General features: G+C 37.2%; 1 protein-coding gene across 4 annotated transcripts in view; it reads left to right on the top strand.

Moving 5' to 3' along the window:
- LOC101027285 (lysosomal-trafficking regulator) overlaps positions 1 to 19,635 on the top strand; it is a 223,919-nt gene that overhangs the window by 51,936 nt on the left and 152,348 nt on the right. For all 4 annotated transcript variants that reach the window (XM_018263118.2, XM_018263117.2, XM_018263120.2 and 1 more), the window contains exons 5-12: positions 658 to 1,567; positions 5,104 to 5,262; positions 7,092 to 7,230; positions 9,260 to 9,471; positions 12,235 to 12,301; positions 12,795 to 12,904; positions 13,032 to 13,440; positions 15,873 to 16,014. In XM_018263118.2, coding sequence (XP_018118607.1) covers positions 658 to 1,567; positions 5,104 to 5,262; positions 7,092 to 7,230; positions 9,260 to 9,471; positions 12,235 to 12,301; positions 12,795 to 12,904; positions 13,032 to 13,440; positions 15,873 to 16,014 — 2,148 coding nt within the window. The remainder of the gene's footprint in view (positions 1 to 657; positions 1,568 to 5,103; positions 5,263 to 7,091; positions 7,231 to 9,259; positions 9,472 to 12,234; positions 12,302 to 12,794; positions 12,905 to 13,031; positions 13,441 to 15,872; positions 16,015 to 19,635) is intronic.

Here is a 19,635-nt window from a genome sequence, read left to right as displayed (position 1 = left end):
AAAATTTGAATGTCTAATATTTGATCAAATAGTCCCAACCCGAAAATTCAGATTGAATTTGAATCGAGCTCCAATCGAGTTCTCCCTCTGAAAAAAAGGTGAATGTCAGGAAGGCATTTAACATATTCAAATAGTTCAATTGACATCTGCCATTGACTTGTAAATTAACTCGGCAGGTTTTAGGTGGCGAATCTTCGAATTAGGAATATTTCCATGATAAAGATGTGATGAATCTCGCATTCAAATTTACATTCAAATTGGGGGTTTAAAATTCCAATGTGTGAATTTTGACACCAAAAAAATGTAGAACATTTTAATTTACTATTTGGCCCTTAATAAATCTGCCCCTTAAAGGACATGTAAAGCCTACATTTTCCTACCATGTATATACGTTGGGCATATCCTCCCCACCCAAGCCATATCATTTGTATTGCATCACATTTTCCTAAAACAAATAGCAGCTTTCACCCGGCGGCCATTTTTCCTCTGACACATCATCAGTAACATTGATATCTGCAAACAGGACATGTATGCTGTAAAGTTCATTCAACGCAGAATGCAGGTTTACAAGGGCACAACATATATTAAAGCTATAGCTCTTTAAGCATGTGTTATATTTACTTGTTTGAATCACTAATATGTTTTTTTTCACAACAGGGTAATAAGAGAAATATTTTTAAATTCCAATGGATTAAATCAGATCACTGAACTTATTTATTTAGACTCTGTAAGGTGTCTCTGTTTGAAAGTGTTTGAGACTGTTATACTTCACCTTGGAGAACAACATACTTCTTACTTGGCATCTGAAGTAGATACTGGCAACAGTGATAAAGCTGACATCATTATGGTGTCCCAGACATATGCTCAACAATCATATTCAGATGGATCCCAAAGCCTAAGCAAATTCTACGCTGGTCTGAAAGAAGCGTATCCAAAGAAAAAGAGAGATGAACATCAGACCATCAACATAATAAATATTTTTCTCTGTTTGGCATTTTTGTGTGTGAGTAAAGAGGATGACGCTGACCCTGAGCCCTTAAATGAATCTGAAGACACTTCTGGTTATGACAGCACAGCAAGTGAACCATTAAGGAATATCTTGCCAATGCTGCCTGTTGAGAGCCTGGTCTTACCAAGTTCAGAACATATGCACAGAGCTGCAGATATTTGGTCTATGTGCCATTGTTTATTTGTCTCAAGTTCAGAATTCCAAAAACAGTTTTATAAGCTTGGAGGCTTTGACATATGCCATAGCTTAATAATAATGATAATCCAAAAAATGTCCAGTTTCAAGGAAGGAGATAAAAATCTGGCAACTTTTGGGCTTGATAATTGGGACAGAGCTGCAAAGGAGGTCTATTCCATGGACCTATCCCAAGAAAGAGCAAAATTACCCAGAGATCTGCAGACTCCAAGTGCTTCAGTTTTATCCAATTTAAGCAAACCACCTGTAGTCGTTGAAGAGTGTGAGCAACATATTGTGCGACTTTTTGAAACTTTGTTAGCCATGTGTCTTCATAGTACAAGAACAAATGAACTGAAAGGGGAAACAGAAGGACCATCTCAGGTAATATATTTTTTAGTTAGAATTATGGATAGTATTGTATAATCAATTAAATGATTGCTTGCAATTTAGCAATTTTACAGCGTTGCACAATATGTTGGCGCTCTAAAAATACATGTTAATAATAGTAATAGCAGGGATGTAGCAGAAAACCACATTACATTTTCTATTCTTATTGTCTACTTATCAACCATCTTATTAGCAATATGAAGTATGATTTTTATTTGGATACATTCAAAAGAAAGAAAGTGTAATTCAAAGCAAAAACATTTTGAATAAAGTTAGTAAATGTAAGTATATGTTTATTGCTTCTATTTTGTGGGTCTGATTGTCAAAAACAGTGTATTAAGACTTTTCTAGGTGTGTTAATGAGCTGAGCTTTTACTACACTGATTTAGATCAATTAGTGTAAAGAATGTAAACATGCAGACAGATGCTTTCAGTATTAAGTTTTTTTCCCCCATAGTTTGGAATATCACACCAACTAAAAAATATTCAAACATTAAATAAATCCAATACGATTTGGCACCACTATATATTTATTCAACTTAGTTTGGATCTATTACTTGGGTTATTTTTATAATTACAGAGAAATTATTAAAAAAAAAAAAGAATTATTTGAGTAAAGTCGAAAGATGCCTTTCTCGTAATTTGGAGCTTTCTGGATATCCAGTCTCCAGAATCCTATGCATGTAGTATATCTGACAGTGCTTAGAATCACATTTTATTTCATTAGGCAAAAACATTGAGGGCTGCTTCAATTATAGATATAAAGTCACTCAGTATATTGTTTTGGTGCGTATTGATTGACATTTTTTATTTTTATACTCAAAACCCAACATGATTGCTCAGTGTTCGCTAATCAAAACCAAATCAAAACTTTTTCCTAAATAGAAACACATACGTTTCAGATTAGAGTGAGATTACAGTTGACTATAGTTTCTTTGCCTATATGCTATAATTCAGTGGTTCCCAAAAGGTTAGTTTTGATCTACTGCTATATCTTTATGGCTGTGTTAAATCAACCTAATGAGTACTCTCCACCACTGAGTTTTTAAAAAAGCTTCCTCAGAACTAGGTGTTTTTCCTTTAAAAAAAAAAAACTAGTTTATTTTTTTACTCTGTCTTTGCTCCTAAAGGGGTTGTTTACCTTTGAGATAACTTTTAGTATGATGTAGAGTGATATTCTGAGATAATTTGCAATTGGTTTTCAGATTTTATTATTTGTTATTTAGCTTTTTATTCAGCAGCTCTCCAGTTTGCAATTTCAGAAATCTGGTTGCTCGTGTCAAATTACCCTACTAACCATGCATTGATTTGAATAAGAGAATGGAATATGTATTTGAGAGGGCCTGGATAGAAAGAGTAATAAAGTATCAATACATTTCTAGCTTTACAGAGCTTTTGTGTTTAGATGGGGGTCAGTGACACCCATTTGATAACTGGAAAGATTCAGAAGAAGAAGGCAAATAATTTAAAACCTATAAAAAATAAATAATGAAGATCAATCAAAAAGTTGCTTAGAACTGGCCATTCTATAACATTCTAAAAGTTAACTCAAAGGTGAACCTCCCCTTTATTGCCTAGGTTTTGGTTGGTTAACACTAACCTTGTAGCAAATCATGTTGTAATGATTTTGGAAAATAAAAGATTACTGTATGTGCCAAGCAAAATTTTCAGTGACAATATTTCTGTAATTTAAGTAGACCGCTACATTGGTTTCATAGTTATTGTAAATGTAATTTCTTCTGAAAGCATGTCTGGATGTCTACATTCTTTACACTACTAGCTCTAAATTCTAAGAAATGTAGCAAAAAGTAAAGATACATAGTTAGATTTTGTAAATTATGCCCAAGTGGGTTGGCAATGGAATGGAGTGGTGATAACGTGATAGCTTAATTTATAAATTAGTTTGATAAAAAGGTAATGGGCGTCAAATCTTTCAAGATAATTACCATCATAGTTAGAAAAGGGCAAGGGCGACTCCTAATTATTTATTTTCTTTAAACAGTAAAACAGGTGTAGAAGTTGAGCCTACATGCGTTGCTATACTGGATAAAGACTCAGTAGAAATTAGTGACTACAAAGTGTTTGATAACTTGCAGTAATAAATAAAAGGATGTGTGAGGGCTGTCCTTCCTTTGGACAAAAAAAAATTCCTCGTAGAAAAGTTGGATTTTCTTACAGCAAGGGAGATTGGCACTGCGGGACTAGAAGACAGAGAGGAACAAGGGATAGCATGCTTCAGAAACAAAAGCCTCAGTGAATTGTCTGGCTGTTGTGGGGTCCAAAAATAATTAAAAGAAAACCAATTTTGAGTCAATTGAAACCGTAGCCAGAAGCTTCACCACTGCTCATGAAAAGGCTGAGGGGTAAAAATGCTTACCTAGAAGAAACGCCTACTGACTGCCTAGGAATGGAATTGCTGGGGATTTACAGGTCAGACACTGGCAAAATATTCTTTATTTCTGAAGTACAAACAAAGACCTGTGGACCTCTGATGGCCTCTTCCTTTTCAGATACTCATTACACTACTGGCATAGGATGCTCAAAATAATATTAGTAGTGGCAGGAACAAGCAGAAATTGTGGAAAAATGAGAAGAAATGTTAGAAAAAAATGTATAATTTCTGTTACTCCGACAAAAGTCATTGCATGGCTAAAAGATACACAAGGTCCAGTGCACATTTTTATACTTATCAATCTATGATTATTATTAAGAGAAAAAAAAACTAGATTTGTTTAAATTACTGTATATTGTTGGCTGAATGAGAAGTTTTTAGAGTTTTCAAGTAATTCCGTCCTTTTTTAATCACATTTTTCAGTGGTTAGTGTACATTCCTTTTCAAGCTGCATTTGCTTTCCATTAAACTGAATGTGACAAGAATGTAAAACCTTTATCTATGGCAAGTAGTGGTGATGTCAGGTGGGAATTTCAGAACACACTGTACACCAGCAGTTCCCAAAAAGAGGGACCTCGAGCACAGCTAGGGAGACTCAGCATGAAGGGCACTTAGGGTGGATTTGGGAGATTGCCTTCTGGCTTCTTTAAATATCTTAGCTTTAAGGTCAGATAGCATGGACTTGTGGGTGAGTATGCATTTTCTGTTCTGTATGCTATTGAACCCAACTAAATATTTGACTTTCAAGTCAATTGCAAGGGTATTACAGCCAGAAAAGTCTGACAGTCACTGTACTACATGGTCGTATGAGTTCCTAGCTCACTAGTCAGAGACTAAGTTAAACACATTAAGAGGGAAAACATGACGGCTATTAGTAGCAACTGTGTGTTAGCAACAGTTAGTATACGGGGAAATTATAGTTTTATATCTAGTAATTAGAATAGAATAAAATATTGTAGTAGAATAAAATATGGTAGATGCAACATGGAAATTCCACCTCTTTCAGTAAGTTCAAGATAAGCTTTAACCTCATTTTGTATTACCTATATTACCTATATTAATGTAAGTATAATCAATAATATTAGTGTTCTGGTTGCTTAATTATTCAATATTAATAATTTTTAAAATTTTCTTTTAGAATATATCAGCTCAAAACATCATTATTGGAATACAAGAACATTTTTTGAAATCACAGATACTTCAAACCAGTCTTGCACAACCTGTTTTCGATTGTCTTCTTCATGTTGCTGTGCAAAGTACAACAAATACTGACCATTTTGAAGAACAAGTGGAAAAGGTATGTATCGTTCAATAAAATTGCTCACATGGTATGCAGCCCTTGATTTATTAAGGTTCGAGTTGTGTTTTTCAGGAAAATTGAGTTTTCAAGTTATTTTTTGGTCAAAACTCCCATTTTTGTGGTAAAAGAACAATTTTTTTTAAAAGTTTTCAAGTTTTTTTAAAAAAAATTTATAGCTCAAATCCGAAAATACACCATCTTAAACTTGAGGAAATGTAGGTGCCAGTGGCAGAGGTCCCTTTAACCATGTGTTCATAATAGCCTTCATGATGTTCGAGTTTTTTTCTGAAGGTTTTACCCGAAAACTCGATCGACTGGCATTTATAGTACCCAAAATTAAGTTAGTGATTGTCCGGGAAGTTAGTTCAGCTTGTGAATATTCATCACATTTACTGCATTTTTTGCTGGATAATAACACAAAAAATACATTACACCAGTGAACCATATATTTTTGAAAGTACACATTCTGTCGAAACCAAAATAGGTAACCATTTCTTTCTACTCCAAACTACAAAGTCACAATGCCTTCCCAAAATTGTCGATTTGGATAAAATACCTGAAAATCACCTCAAAGTCTCCGCTTTCAGCATCAAGGGGTGGTTCACATTTAAGTTAACTTCTAGTATGTTATAGAATAGATAATTCTAGGCAACTTTCAATGGGCTTTAATTTTTTCTTTTTTATCGTTTTTCAATTATTTGCCTTCTTCTTCTTCTGAGACTTTTCAGCTTTCAAATGGGGGTCACGGACCCCATCTAAAAAAACAAATGCTATGTAAGGCTACAAATGTATTGTTGTTTCTTCTTTTTATTACTCATCTTTCTATTCACACCCTCATCTATTCATAGTTCAGGTTCTCATTCAAATCAATGCATGGTTGCTAGGGCAATTTGCCAGCTAGCAAAAAGATACTAAAAATGCAAACTGGAGAGCTGCTGAATAAAAAGCTAAATAATTCAAAAACCACAAATTGTATCCGAATATCACTCTATACATCATATTATAAGTTAATTTAATAGTGAACTTCAAATGCATTATGCCTGCTGATTTCAGAAATGGTGATGAATGGTGTGAAATTATAAATTAGGAAAATAACTTAATAAATAACATTTTTACACTGCAAAGAACGGTAAGATAGTGTCATAATGCTGTGATTTAAACAAACTTAGCAATTGTATCCACTTGGGGTGCCTAACCTTTACAACCCCCAGTGCATAGGGCTTCCCATGTCCTTTAATTACTCATGTAATCATAAGCTGGGCTATATTAGTTAAGAACGTCTAGCCGAGCTTCCCTTGGCAGACTTTTGAGAGGAACATCAGCTGGGGGACCCCGGCCAGGTACAGCGAACTCTCAAAGCCAGATCAGTCGGGCAAGGTTCTACACAACACGTCTGCTTGTAGATGAAGTCCCGAAGCCCCTTTAACTGAGTTCGCTTTTTATACTAGTGTAACAATAAAATGATCAATCATATACATTTGAACTTAATCCTAATTGTGGCTATTAACGCTCTCTTCCTGATAAACATGTTTATAATTTTATGAGTTAATTACCTCAACTCCTGATGTTCCCTTGTCGCCAACTAATGTATATATTTCCATGTTAATTACCTCAACTCCGGTGGTTCTCTTGATTCCAACTGTCAGTATATCCATGTTGTTGCAGATATCTGTAGTTAATATTTCCTGGGACACACAATTAGAAAAACCTATGTAAACTCAGTTGCTGTTACTGTTCTTTAGACATCAAGTTATCAATTTGTATGTAAGCTCATAGACATACAGTGTGTGTAGGCATGTTCATTTTAAGTTGCTCTTAATTTTTAGGCCCATAAAACTGATGAGGAGTCCTTCATTCAGACAGTGGAGCTGCCCAAAGAACCCAATGAACTGCAGAGCTTTTTTGCAGAAGAAGATGGCTATGATGCTGATAGTGAAAGTAATCCAGAGGAAGCATCTGATGATGGTGAGCATCATTTTTTTTATGCAAAAAATATTTACTTTATATTGACAGATAAGTCAATTCATATACAGTACAGCGTTTAAAGACGTTGTGCTGACTGCAGCCATTGTTGTTTGGAAAGCCATAAAATGCTTCTGAATTCATACAGATTTTTTTTAGCAGTGTGAATGGGGGCATGATCATCCTATGGTTTTCTCAAATATAATCACATCTAAATGTAGAATAGAAAAAAGGATGACTTATCAAACTATTAATTGTTAGAATTGTGCAAGAGGCCAGGTTTTGTGCACTTTACACTGGGCCATGTGTCTTTGTGTTTTGGCCTTGAGTACAAAGGTTTATTTGAATAGCAGCCATGATAACATTTCCCATATTGTGAAGATAAAAGTCAAGCGGGGGAAATAAAAGTCACAAAAAGCAAAGCTATTTGCACAAATAAGAATAAAAATTCTCATTTTACAATGTAATATTCTTTCTTAAACTGTTATTGCATTGTGAATTTAAATTACACATTGCAAATTTTAATTGTGCATTGCCCACTTTTAAGAGGTTCTTGAAGGTGTCATAATCTTTTGGAGCAAACATAACAACTTTTTCAGTAAGACTTTTATTACTTTCAATGTGCACTGGTGCAAACTATAACATTCGCAAACTTTCTTCCACTGTCGGAAGAGGTCGCTAAGCAATTTCCAGGTTCACAAAAGCTGTATTACATTTCCACAAAGGAAAATTTGTTTGCGTGAAGGCATTACTTTTCGCATTGTGAATATTTTTTCCATTACGGACTTTTATTACATTCCCCCAAAGAATTTTTGTTGCGATTTAGTCCAAGAGGTGCTGTTGTATTAAGCACTTTTATGTTTTTGTGATCATTGCTCCTGTTCCATAGAACTCTGATAGATGGCTTAGGCTGAGAACTCACAAGAGCGTTGGTTCCTGTGTTTTTTTCTATAGAATGAGAGAAGTGGATCTGCTTCCTTCTGCAGCTTTGGAGCGGAGGTTGACCCGAACATGCCGATCTCTACTCCATGTACCTGCACTAAAGCAGAATCTGTTCATTTCGGTGCAGATAGACTGAACTGCGGAAGGGAGCCGATCTGCTTCTCTCAACCTGCAGAAAAAACACAGGCTGAGAGCAGTGGAGCCAATACTCCGTGTGCTCTCAGCCTTATGGTGCACATGCTATTTGGCAGAGCACTGTCACAGCTGACACTTAACTGTTAATTGCCAATCATCTCAATAGCATAGCTGTCTTTGCAATTGGGATTTAGCTGTTTTAAACTTAATGTCTCTTTTAATGTTCTGTTTATTATTTTATCCATCCCAGTTAATAATTAAACAAAATCAGTCTGGCCATTTATGCTATACTGTGCATACTATTATATACTACACACAACAAAATATAGCTTATTGGCCAATCTAGTCTGCTATAGCAGATGTAATGGACACAAATTAACATTACAAATTAATCTATAGAGTGGGAGAACCCTTATAAAGCTGTGCTGTTTATAATAGCATTGCTAAATAATACACAGACTACACCTTTCATCACCCCTGTATTTGCTGTATTTATTGTGTAATTGTGTTCAGTTTGGGGACTTTTTTTGTGGATATTGTTTGATAAATGTGTAAATTGTTCTCTTTATTAAATACAAGTTGTATATTCAACTAGTGTTTTTCTATCTTTCCCACTAGCTGATACTGTGCATATGCCTTGTTGTTTTGATTACGTTTTTCTGTTTATGTCCATTAATCTGTAAAGTCAAAATCAATTATAAACATGCTTTTAATATGGATGTATTCAATTCCCCTGGTTTATTCTATGGTGTTGAAACTAAAAGATAATTGTTCCTTTAAACACAATTACATAGTTGGGATGTATCTGAAAACGAAAGATCATAATGTTGGGAAGTGCAAAATATATAACCAGGTTATATAGTGTTTTGGCTTTTAAACATTTGTATTAAATGTTAATAATGTTTTAACATTTTCAGTTATCAACAGCTTAGTTTCTATTTGTCTTCAATTGCAGAAAAGATCATGGAATCAGGGGACCTAAACTGTTTTATGGAGCAACGAGATTTGAGCAGAAATGGAGATTTATTATATCCGGAAATCTGTGCATTAGAGCTGAATTTACTCTCTGGAGACCATACAAACTTGAGCTTATCAACCCATGTTTTCAAAAAGTTTTTAAGTATAATGAAGTTAAAGAAGAAAAATGGAATGCTTCTAATTCAGCAGGCATGTAATGTGTAGAGTGGGTGTCTGGTTGTGATATATTTATCTGTGCCTGAATGGTTTGATTGTATGTAGCAAATTATCTGTTATCTGCTATTTAACCTGTGCCATTTAACCCTATTTCAATTGCCTCCGTTACTACGCGTCAGCTTTGTTGTATACACAGTATTTGTGTTTCTGGAGCAAACACACCAGCTTTACCAGTGTAGGGCAACAGTAAATTATATTTAAATTACTTTAAGGAGGTGGTTCACCTTTAAGTTAACTTCTAGTATGTTATAGAATGGCCAATACTATGCAGCTTTTTCAATATTTTTTTGAATTTATATATATATATATATATATATATATATATATATATATATATATATATATATATATATATATATATATATATATATATATATATATATATATATATATATATATAGTGAATAAAGTACCCCCTCTTGTAAAATATAAGGATATTATAAGTTACCGAGGAGTTTCATGACCATATTAAAACACGAGGCCGAAGGCCGAGTGTTTTTATACAGGTCATGGAACTCCGAGGTAACTTCTAATATCCTCATATTTTGCAACTGGGGGTACTTTATTTATTATAATACACAAGTTTCAGTGAGTCATGTGACAGAAATGACATCAGAACTCACCGTTTATAACTGATGACATCAGAACTCACCGTTTATAAGGATATAATTTACAAAATATTTATGGCTTTTGTGTATTATATATATATATAACATACAAAAAATGTAAAGGCACTCACCATGTTTTCAAATCAAATCCTGGATGCTCCTCATTATTGTAGATCAGTGCTGTCCAACTTCTGTGGTACCGAGGACCGAAGTTTTTCCGGCCTACATAGTGGAGGGCCGATAATAGAAGCCAGTGTTGACCACTCCCTGATTTTAAACCACACCCATGTTACCACAAGATCACATCCATATTAATTGTGGTAGCACACCAAAAAGCCAAATGCTTGGTGCTCACTGCAGGGATATCAATTATACATGAAAAAAGTTGTCATATTAAGACATACCCTTAAATCCATATGCCTCCTCTTCCCCTTGGATAACACAGCACCCCCAGCACATGATTAAACACCTTAGGGGCCCCTAACAATAATTTATTTTCAAATGCTAACAAACCCCCAGAACAAATACCAGGCTTATGTTCCACAGGCAGAGCAGGGCACATACAGGCAGAGTAGGGCACAGGCAGGCAGAGTAGGGCACACGCAGGCAGAGTAGGGCACACGCAGGCAGAGTAGGGCACACGCAGGCAGAGTAGGGCACACGCAGGCAGAGTAGGGCACACGCAGGGAGCATATAGAAGGCTGTGGAAGCCACACATGCATGCTGTAAAGTGAAATCAAACACAGCCCCCTAAGTGGATGATAAAAAAGGAACCTGGAAAAGGGGAAACAATAAAACACAACATAAAATCTATATACCAACACGTGGTGTGTAACTATCATCTTTAAAATACTACACTATATATCCATTTATTTTCCTTTTTGTTTCTGGTGTGCTCGACTCCGTTGCCAAAGGCACTGATCCATTTTTTATCCTATATACTGCTACATACAATGCTATTCTAACATCTGTACCCTGGTGGATTCAGAACACTTCACACATCCATTCATGCAACCCTCACAAGTAACACCTGTTCCTAGGAGTTGCATGACACATTGGGTAATCCTATAACAGTAACTACACAGAATCAACACCACTGTAAATTTCAGATGTCACCTCTTTGAAGAGTTACAATATGCCATTGTGATTGGATTAGTGGAAGAGTTTATATCCTGAGATCTTCCCACACCAGTCAGTTGAACTGAAGAAACTGCTTGGATGACTAGTGAAGCAAGTCCAGTTGTTGTAGATTTACCTATACTAGATATACCATGACCTGGATGAATGAAAATCTTTATAGTCAATACAGGGGATTAGTCTGAATTTGAGGTTTATACAATGCAGGGGCCAGTTAATCTCTGTAGTGATACCATTTAAAGATCACTGTGCTACGCAATATGTTGGCGCTATATAAATACATGTTAATAAAAAGATTATACATGGTAAGCAGATACAGCAGGTAGGTGGGGGGGCCACACAAGTGGGGGACGCAGGCCGCCAGTAGGACAGTCCTTTTGTAGATAATTGAAGATATTAGGAGCACTAACGAATAACAACAAGTGAATTTATTGAATTTTCACAAAATACCACACATCTACGCATTTCAGTTCCCCTTGATAGTTCAAGGAGAACCAAAATGCATAGATGTGGGGTATTTTGTGAAAATTCAATAAATTCACTTGTTATATCCTAATATCTATATATAGTGAATAAAGTACCCCATCTTGTAAATATAAGGATATTACTGTATAAGTTACTGAGGAGTTCCATGACCATATAAAAGCACGAGGCCAAAGACCAAGTGTTTTTATACAAGTTATGGAACTCTGAGGTGACTTCTAATATCCTCATATTTTGCAGCAGGGGTGCTTTATTTATTATAATACACAAGTTTCAATGACAGAAATTACATCACTAAACTTGATTATAACCGATGACATCATTAAGTATATATATATATATATATATATATATATATATATATATATATATATATATATACTTGTTTGAGAGAAGATTACTAGCAACTAAACTTTAAGCTTTGGGATCCATTGTACCATGGCAGAAGTCTTGTTTTTCAATAAACGAAAACTGAATTTACTTCATACGGTTGTATTTCTTTTCATAGGGGACAATAAAAACCTTATTGATGGGATTCCAACATATTTTGACAAACCGTGATCCTGGTTTCCAAGGTTAGTGGTTCTTCATAATAAATGCAACAAATATAAACAGAATGTATACAAGTAAGGAATCTATTATCTGGAATGCCTGGGACCTGAGGACTTTCTTAAGGATCACATTGTGTACTAAAGCACTTTTTAAAAAACCTAATAGGATTGTTTTTTTTGTTTTTTTTTCACCAACAAAGATTTATGCTAGCTTAGTTACCATGAATTACAACATAATGTTTGCAGACAAAAGGAAACCACTAAAATTAAAAAAATTAAACACACTAATGAAATTATATTGTCTTAAAATTTAATATTGGAAATCGTCTTCTGGTATTAATAACAATTTACCAATTCTATGCTAGATGTAACTTTTTGTTTCACTGTCTGTAGTTTGTGAATTAAACATAATTGTGTGTAAAATAAAATTTTAGAAACCTTTAAATATATAATTTTTGAAGAATAAACATATATGTTATTGATTCCATCCATTATACTTTTTATATCTGTCTTCTAGAGTGTCAGAAAGTGCTTATTGATCTCTTGGTTGCATTAATGAGCCACAGAACTTGTGCAGATGAGCTTGTACTGTTCCTTAGATATTTTCTGGAAAAAACATCACCTTTTGTAAGTACCATACAGCGTACTGTTATTAATTCTTAAACACTTAAATAATATGATCTAGAGTCATTGTTTGAAAATGATGGATCCATATTTCTACACTATGAAACTTTAAATTTTACTTTTGTTTTAGGAATTAATGCTGAAAGGAATTCTGAACATTATAGAGGCCAACAACAGCATGATGCCAGTAAAGTACATCATGTTTCCACTGCAGCAGAATCCAGTTACTGGGAGTAATATTTCACAGAAATCCTCTGGGAATGCCAGTAGTAAAATGACAGGATTTCTAAGAAGATCTAAGTTTTTACAAAATAAGGATTCTTGTGGGGACGCTCAGAACACTGTGCTCTTCTCTTCTTGGCATATTGCACCTATACATTTGCCACTTGTCGGTCAAAACTGTTGGCCACACATGTCAGATGGATTCAGTTTTACTCTGTGGTTTCAACTAGAAAGTAACTTAGAAGCTAAAAGTTTGGTTGACAGAGTTCAAAAGCCAAAGAAAAAGAAAGCATTCCATTCACATGCAGAAAACACAGGTACAGTTTATTTGAGAATATCAGCCCGTTGTTAAGATGCTTAACTCTAGTTGTTACACAACTAGTAAGCCCATGGACTACTCAACTTGGCCTATCTTTGTTCACCTTTAGTGTGGTTCCAAGAGTGGAGTATAAACTTGGTCACTTTTTTTCCAGTTTTTCAGACACTACACGTTAATATGGTGCATTACTGTGAACAATGATAGTGAAGAACTGTGGGCTGCAATTTCTTGTTTTAATTGGCACATTGGTCTACATAAGGGAGGTACTTTTTAAGTAAACAAACACCCATGTCATGTGCCCTGTAAGCTTTGGAAATGCAGCAGTTGAGCATACTGTATCTTTGATAGTAATTGGATTATTCTGGTACTTGACATGTGTTAAGGAAGATGACTCCTTGCGTACCTCTAACAGCTGAACTTTTTCCACTTAACTCTCTCCACTATTTTTTGCCTTATTTATTTTTACGTCTGCACTCTTTGCTATCTTCTTTTGTTTTCCTTTTCTACTCCTTGTTTTCTACTCTACCATCTCTTTAGACTCCTCTTCACCCTTTACTTTTGCTGTCATTTTGATTGCCTTACTCATGATGACCCCCACTTTATGATCTTCCATTCTCATGCCTCATCTGTCTCTTCTTCCCAGTGTGGCATTGGGGTGCTGCCATCTCAGGGCCCCCCTACCAATTTATTGAAGTCCTCACACGCTGATGCCTCAATCCCCCACCACCACCCAGCTCTTACCTTGTCATTTTTCCCTTTGTGGGTTCAATCGCAGAGGCCAGGGAGTAGTGTCATTAGTGTCACGGAAACTGCCCTGACTCGACTGACTAATGACCTTTTAACTGCTAAAGCCAACAATCATTTCTCACTACTAATACTTGATCTCTCAACCGCATTCGACACTGTAGATCACCCTATCCTCCTCCAGTCCCTCCATTCGCTTGGCCTTCGTGACACAGCCCTCTCCTGGTTCTCTTCTTACATCATCAATCGTTCCTTCAGTGTCTCCTACAACGGAGTAGCATCTTCTCCTCTAACTCTTTCTGTTGGAGTTTGAGAAGAAGGCTCTGTCACCCAAGATGCTGCCAAAATTCTTATTCACTCTCTCATCATTATCACATCTAGACTACTGTAACTCTCTTTTAATTGGCCTTCCCCTCCAGAGACTGTCAACTCTCCAGTCCATAATGAACACTGCTGCAAGGCTCATACACCTCAGCAACTGCTCCTCCTCTGCCTCGCCATTCTGTTAATCCCTGCAATGGCTTCCGTTACCTTTCAGAATCAAATTCAAATTAATGACACTGACTTTCAAAGCACACCACATTTCTCACCCACTTAATTTGATCTTTCCCACTCCCACACCTATTACTCCCTTCCCTTTAGAGTGTATGCCTATGCATAGGGCCTTCCTCCCATTTTTGTACCGGTATTGATTGTGATGTATGTAACTCCATATGCTATTCATGTGATTTAGTTGTATAATCACATTTACTTTACAGTGCTACGCAATATGTTGGCGCTATATAAATACATGTTAATAATAATAATAATTAGTGTGAGGAGCTGGTCTTAGCTGGCGGAGCACACCGGGTTTTTTCCCAGTGTCCCGCAACACCAAGCTGACTCTGGTTCTTCCCCCAGGTAGCAAAAGCTTAATCATTTATCAACTACCTTTTTCACAGCTGCATACTCCTAAAAGTATATAGTTGGAATCATGCTGACACTTATTTAGCAAGACCAACTGTGCACAATGCTTCAGTTGCAGCAAGTACTAATATACTGAAGATTTAGGAAGCTTTCTTTAGGAAGACAGGAAACCTCCTGTCCTGAAACAACTTTGTAACAAAACGTAGTCAAAGAAAGAAGGAGGGCGTATGTAGTTGGGGTGACTCTGTAGAAATGCCAGGAAGGGCTAAATGGACCCATTAATTGAGAATTAGCAAGAGGAGGGTTAAGGTGGCCATACACAAGACAATGGGCCAAGTGTGAGACCTATTTAGTGAGCAATTTTTCTCCACCATGGCATGAGCGGGTTAAAACCCCACATTGGTAAAATACCAGAGTAAATCCATTAATAAGGAATGTGAAAGTGTTTTGGTATGTTTGATGGGTCGAACCACTAGCACAAGAACATTTGCCCATAAATGTAACCCATCATGTGCTTAAAGGAAAGCCCAGAGGGATAAAAATTAAGCTGACTATGATTGTAATTTCTCTTGCATGGATAGATGGGATAATCATTAGAAGGTTCATGTGTAAAAGTGTACATATTTAAAATCCAACATATGTATTTGCATATTAGATATTTCTGAAACTATTAAATATACCATTATTTTGATATGTTGTATTTTAAGACTGCAGTGTTATAAATTTTTGTGCAGTGTTATATTGTTGCTATATTGATTGCTGTTATGTTTTCCCTTTCAGAAAGTGAGAAGGCATTTGGAGCTGACTACCCTGTTATTGACAAGTTTTTAGATGATGGATGTTTACATATCCTTTCTTTGGGTTCAAAGGCCCTAATGCTGCAAATATGGGCCAATATAAATACTGGACGCTTAATTTTTAGGTAATTTATTTGTATAAGATGAAAAGTGTGAGTTAAAGGGTTTGAAACTGTACAGGTGTAGGAACTGTTATCCAGAATGCTCTGAGCCTAGGGTTTTTCCTTAATTTGGATCACCATACCTTAAAGAGGATCTGTCACCTTGAGACATGAGTAATATATAGATTTCCCTCCTTAGTTAAACCCTTTAGTCAGCTGTTTTTGTCTATATCTGAAATGGATTAGAAAATATCCTACATGTAAAAAGTGTTTCTTCTACGTCCCTCCATGTCAGTACACATGGGGCATTGCCCCTCCCAGACCTGGAGGTAGGACCTATAACATAGCCAATCAAAATGAATCATGACCTATAAGACCACATGACTTCCTCCTCACCACAGTTATTTTTTGTCCTACTGGATCTCCCTCCTCACTTTTTATTTTTTGGTGAATTTTGAGAGAAATCAAACAGTTTTTTTTTTTCTTTTGTATTTTTTATTTTTTTTTATTCTGTGTGGACACAGAGGGATGATTCCCAGGTAATGGAGAAGATTTTACCTGATGCCTCAAGATGCATAATCTGTAAATTATGGCTTATTGGGAAGAAATGCAGGTGTGGGCATATCCATGGTCCTAGCCCTGTGCTAAAATAGCCCCCCTGCTATATGCCAAGCGAGGCACAAGATCCAATCTAGTGCTTTTTGGGAACAGACACAGTTGTGGGCTTCCCACATTGTTACCTGTGAGCCTTTTGTTTTTTCTTTTGTATTTTTTGGGGATTTTTTGTGTTTATTTTTTACCTCGGTGTGGACACAGAGGGATGATTCCCAGGTAATGGAGAAGAATTTACCTGATGCCTCAAGACGCATAATCTGTAAATTATCGCTTATTGGGAAGAAGTGCAGGTTAGGGCATACCCATGGTCCTAGCCATGTGCTAAAATAGCCCCCCTGCTATATGCCCAGCGAGGCACAAGATTCAATCTAGTGCTTTTTGGGAACAGACACAGGTGTGGGCTTCCCACATTGTTACCTGTGAGCTTTTTGGACTCCCCTTTTCTTTTGAGTTACGTGAGGCTTTACAGAACTCTACAGAACTTCTGCAAAAGGGCCATGGGTATGCATATGGGCTAGTTATAACAGCCTGAAGCTGGTGAGTATGATTCTTCATTATGCTCAGTGCACTGGGAAGTCTGCATGCTAATTAGCTAATTATGTCCCTCAGCTGAGAGCTATTGGGGCTTTGGCTGGAGTTTCCATCCAGCTAATTAGTCTGATAAGGTGCAGGTGTGCCTTCGGCCCGTTGCTATTGCTGTTTAATATTTTAAACTTTGTATGGGTGAACCTGCATCCTCTGTGCAGACAAAGAAGTAATATTGGTTCATGTTACTAAGGCACCTCCAGGAAGGGCTAGAGGTTGCACTGCTCAAGCAGTATGGCACCTCCTTCCTTCTTATGAGTCTGCTCTTAAGCAGTGTTCCACCTGTCTGGATATTCCTGCTGACAAGTCTGAGCTATCTGGTAAGGTGCCTGTGTTCCTCTGACTTCTTATATTATCTGAAGTCTTATGTTGTGAGGTGGTGTCCTCTGTGCAAAATGCAGTATTGCCTAAGCAGTGTGGTACCTGAATCCGGTGAGTTTGATTTCTCAGTATCCATTGTGTGTTTGAATCATTAATTTCACTGGCAACTCTGCATGTTAATAAGCTTAATATATCCCTCAGCTGAAAGCTATCAGGGCTTTGGCTGGAGTTTCCATCCAGCTAACTAGTCACTATCTGGTAAGGTGCAGGTGTTCCTTTTGGCCCCTTTGCTATTGCTGTTTAATATTTTAAGTTTTGTATGGGTGAACTTGCATCCTCTTGGCTGACACAGAGGTTATATGGGCTCATGTGCCTAAGGCACTTCCAGGAGTGCCATACTGCTCAAGCAGTATGGCACCTCCTTCCTTTCTTATGAGTCTGCTCTTAACAAGCAGTGTTCCACTGGACTGGATATTCCTGCTGACAAGTCTGAGCTATCTGGTAAGCTGCCTGTGTTCCTTTGACTTTTTATATTATATGAATTCGTATGTTGTGAGCTGGAGTCCTCTGTGCAAAATGCAGTTGTTAGAGGGATCAATTAATTATCTCAGAACCATAATTCATACTTGGTTACACAAGGTACTTTCAGTACTGGCTGGTGAATCTCTCTGCTGAATCAGGGTGGTAAGTATCAGTATACACGGTGTGTTTGAAACATTCATTACACTGGGAAGTCTGCATGTTAATAAGCTAATTATGTCCCTCAGCTGAAAGCTATCTGGGTTCTAGCTGAAGTTTCCATCCTGCGGACTTTTCATTGCTATCAGGTAAGGTGCAGATACTCCTCAGTTTGCTACTGTTGTTTCTATTGTCCTCTGTGCAGACACAGAGGTTATATTTGCCTTTTATTACACAGGGTGCTTGCAGGGTTGCTGGAGGCTTGCACTGCTGAAGCAGTATGGTAGCCCCTTCCTTCCTTACATTGAGTCTGCTCAGTGCAGTAACCTGAGTCATTGGGCCCCACAGCAAATTCATTTTAGGGCCCCTAACATATCCAGAGGTTGTGCTTTTTTCCCAATACATATTGAAATTGCTCTTTATTTGGACCTCATGGGTCCCTATACCTTTTGGGCCAGCCTGCAGCCACAGGGTCTGCTTCCTCTGTAGTTACGCCCCTGAGTCTGCTCCTAAGAAGCAGTCTGCCACAAAGGATCTGACTGGATTATTCCCACTGTCTAGCGCATATTATCTTGTTGGGTGCCTGTGTTCCTCTGACTTCTTGTATTGATGTCACCTGAGGTCTACGGTTTGTGAGCCCGAGTTCTCTGTGCAGACACAGTAGGCAAGTGTGCTCTTATTACACCTGGTATTTCCAGGACCGGCTAGGGGTTGTTCTGCTGTAGCAGCATTGTGCCCCATTTTTTCCTATGATGTTTCCACACTTAACAGGCAGTGTTCCGATTATATGGCGTCTTTTTGTGTGATGTAGGTCTTCTCTTAGATATTCTATTCCCATCTGGTGGTTTTTGTTGGGAGCTCAGTTGTAGTTATACTACATCTACTGAGTTTTTGTGACTGTAGGTTTCCCTTCTTTAATTGTTGGTAGATTGAAGGGCACTTAACATGCTTGAAGTCTATGGCCCTTTGTGTGGCCTGGGGCTTCTCGCCAGGGAGCTGGGTTTGTGTGGCCTCTGGCTTTCATTATGGCCCTTGGCTTGGTTTAGAGCCCTTGTTTTGGTCCATGGCTTTTTACCATGGCCCTCGGCTCCTGGATCTGCTGGCCTTTTACAAGGGCCTTTGTTCTGCTGGCCTGTTGCATGAGCCTTTGGCTCATGTGGTCTTTTACCCTTGGCACATTTGTTTGCTTGCCTTTTACCAGGGTTCTTGGGCTGTTGGCCTTTTCTGTGGCCCTTGGCTAAGGTGGCCACTAGCTTTTATTATAGTCCTTGGGGGCTTGTGGCTGCCAGTCTTTGCTGTGACCTATGGTGCATAGGCCACCAGCCAGGCTGTGGCGGCTGATAGGCATGGTTACTATTCTTGCTGTGGCCCTTGGTGGGCATGTCTGTTTGCCTTGCGGCAATCCTTGGCAGGACAACAGCCATTGGTTTTGTCTTGTCTACTATC

This window comes from Xenopus laevis, chromosome 5L, assembly GCF_017654675.1.
Source record: "Xenopus laevis strain J_2021 chromosome 5L, Xenopus_laevis_v10.1, whole genome shotgun sequence".
Lineage (NCBI taxonomy): Eukaryota > Metazoa > Chordata > Amphibia > Anura > Pipidae > Xenopus > Xenopus laevis.
Note: the sequence above shows the minus strand (reverse complement) of the source record. Positions and strands in the feature narration are given on the sequence as shown.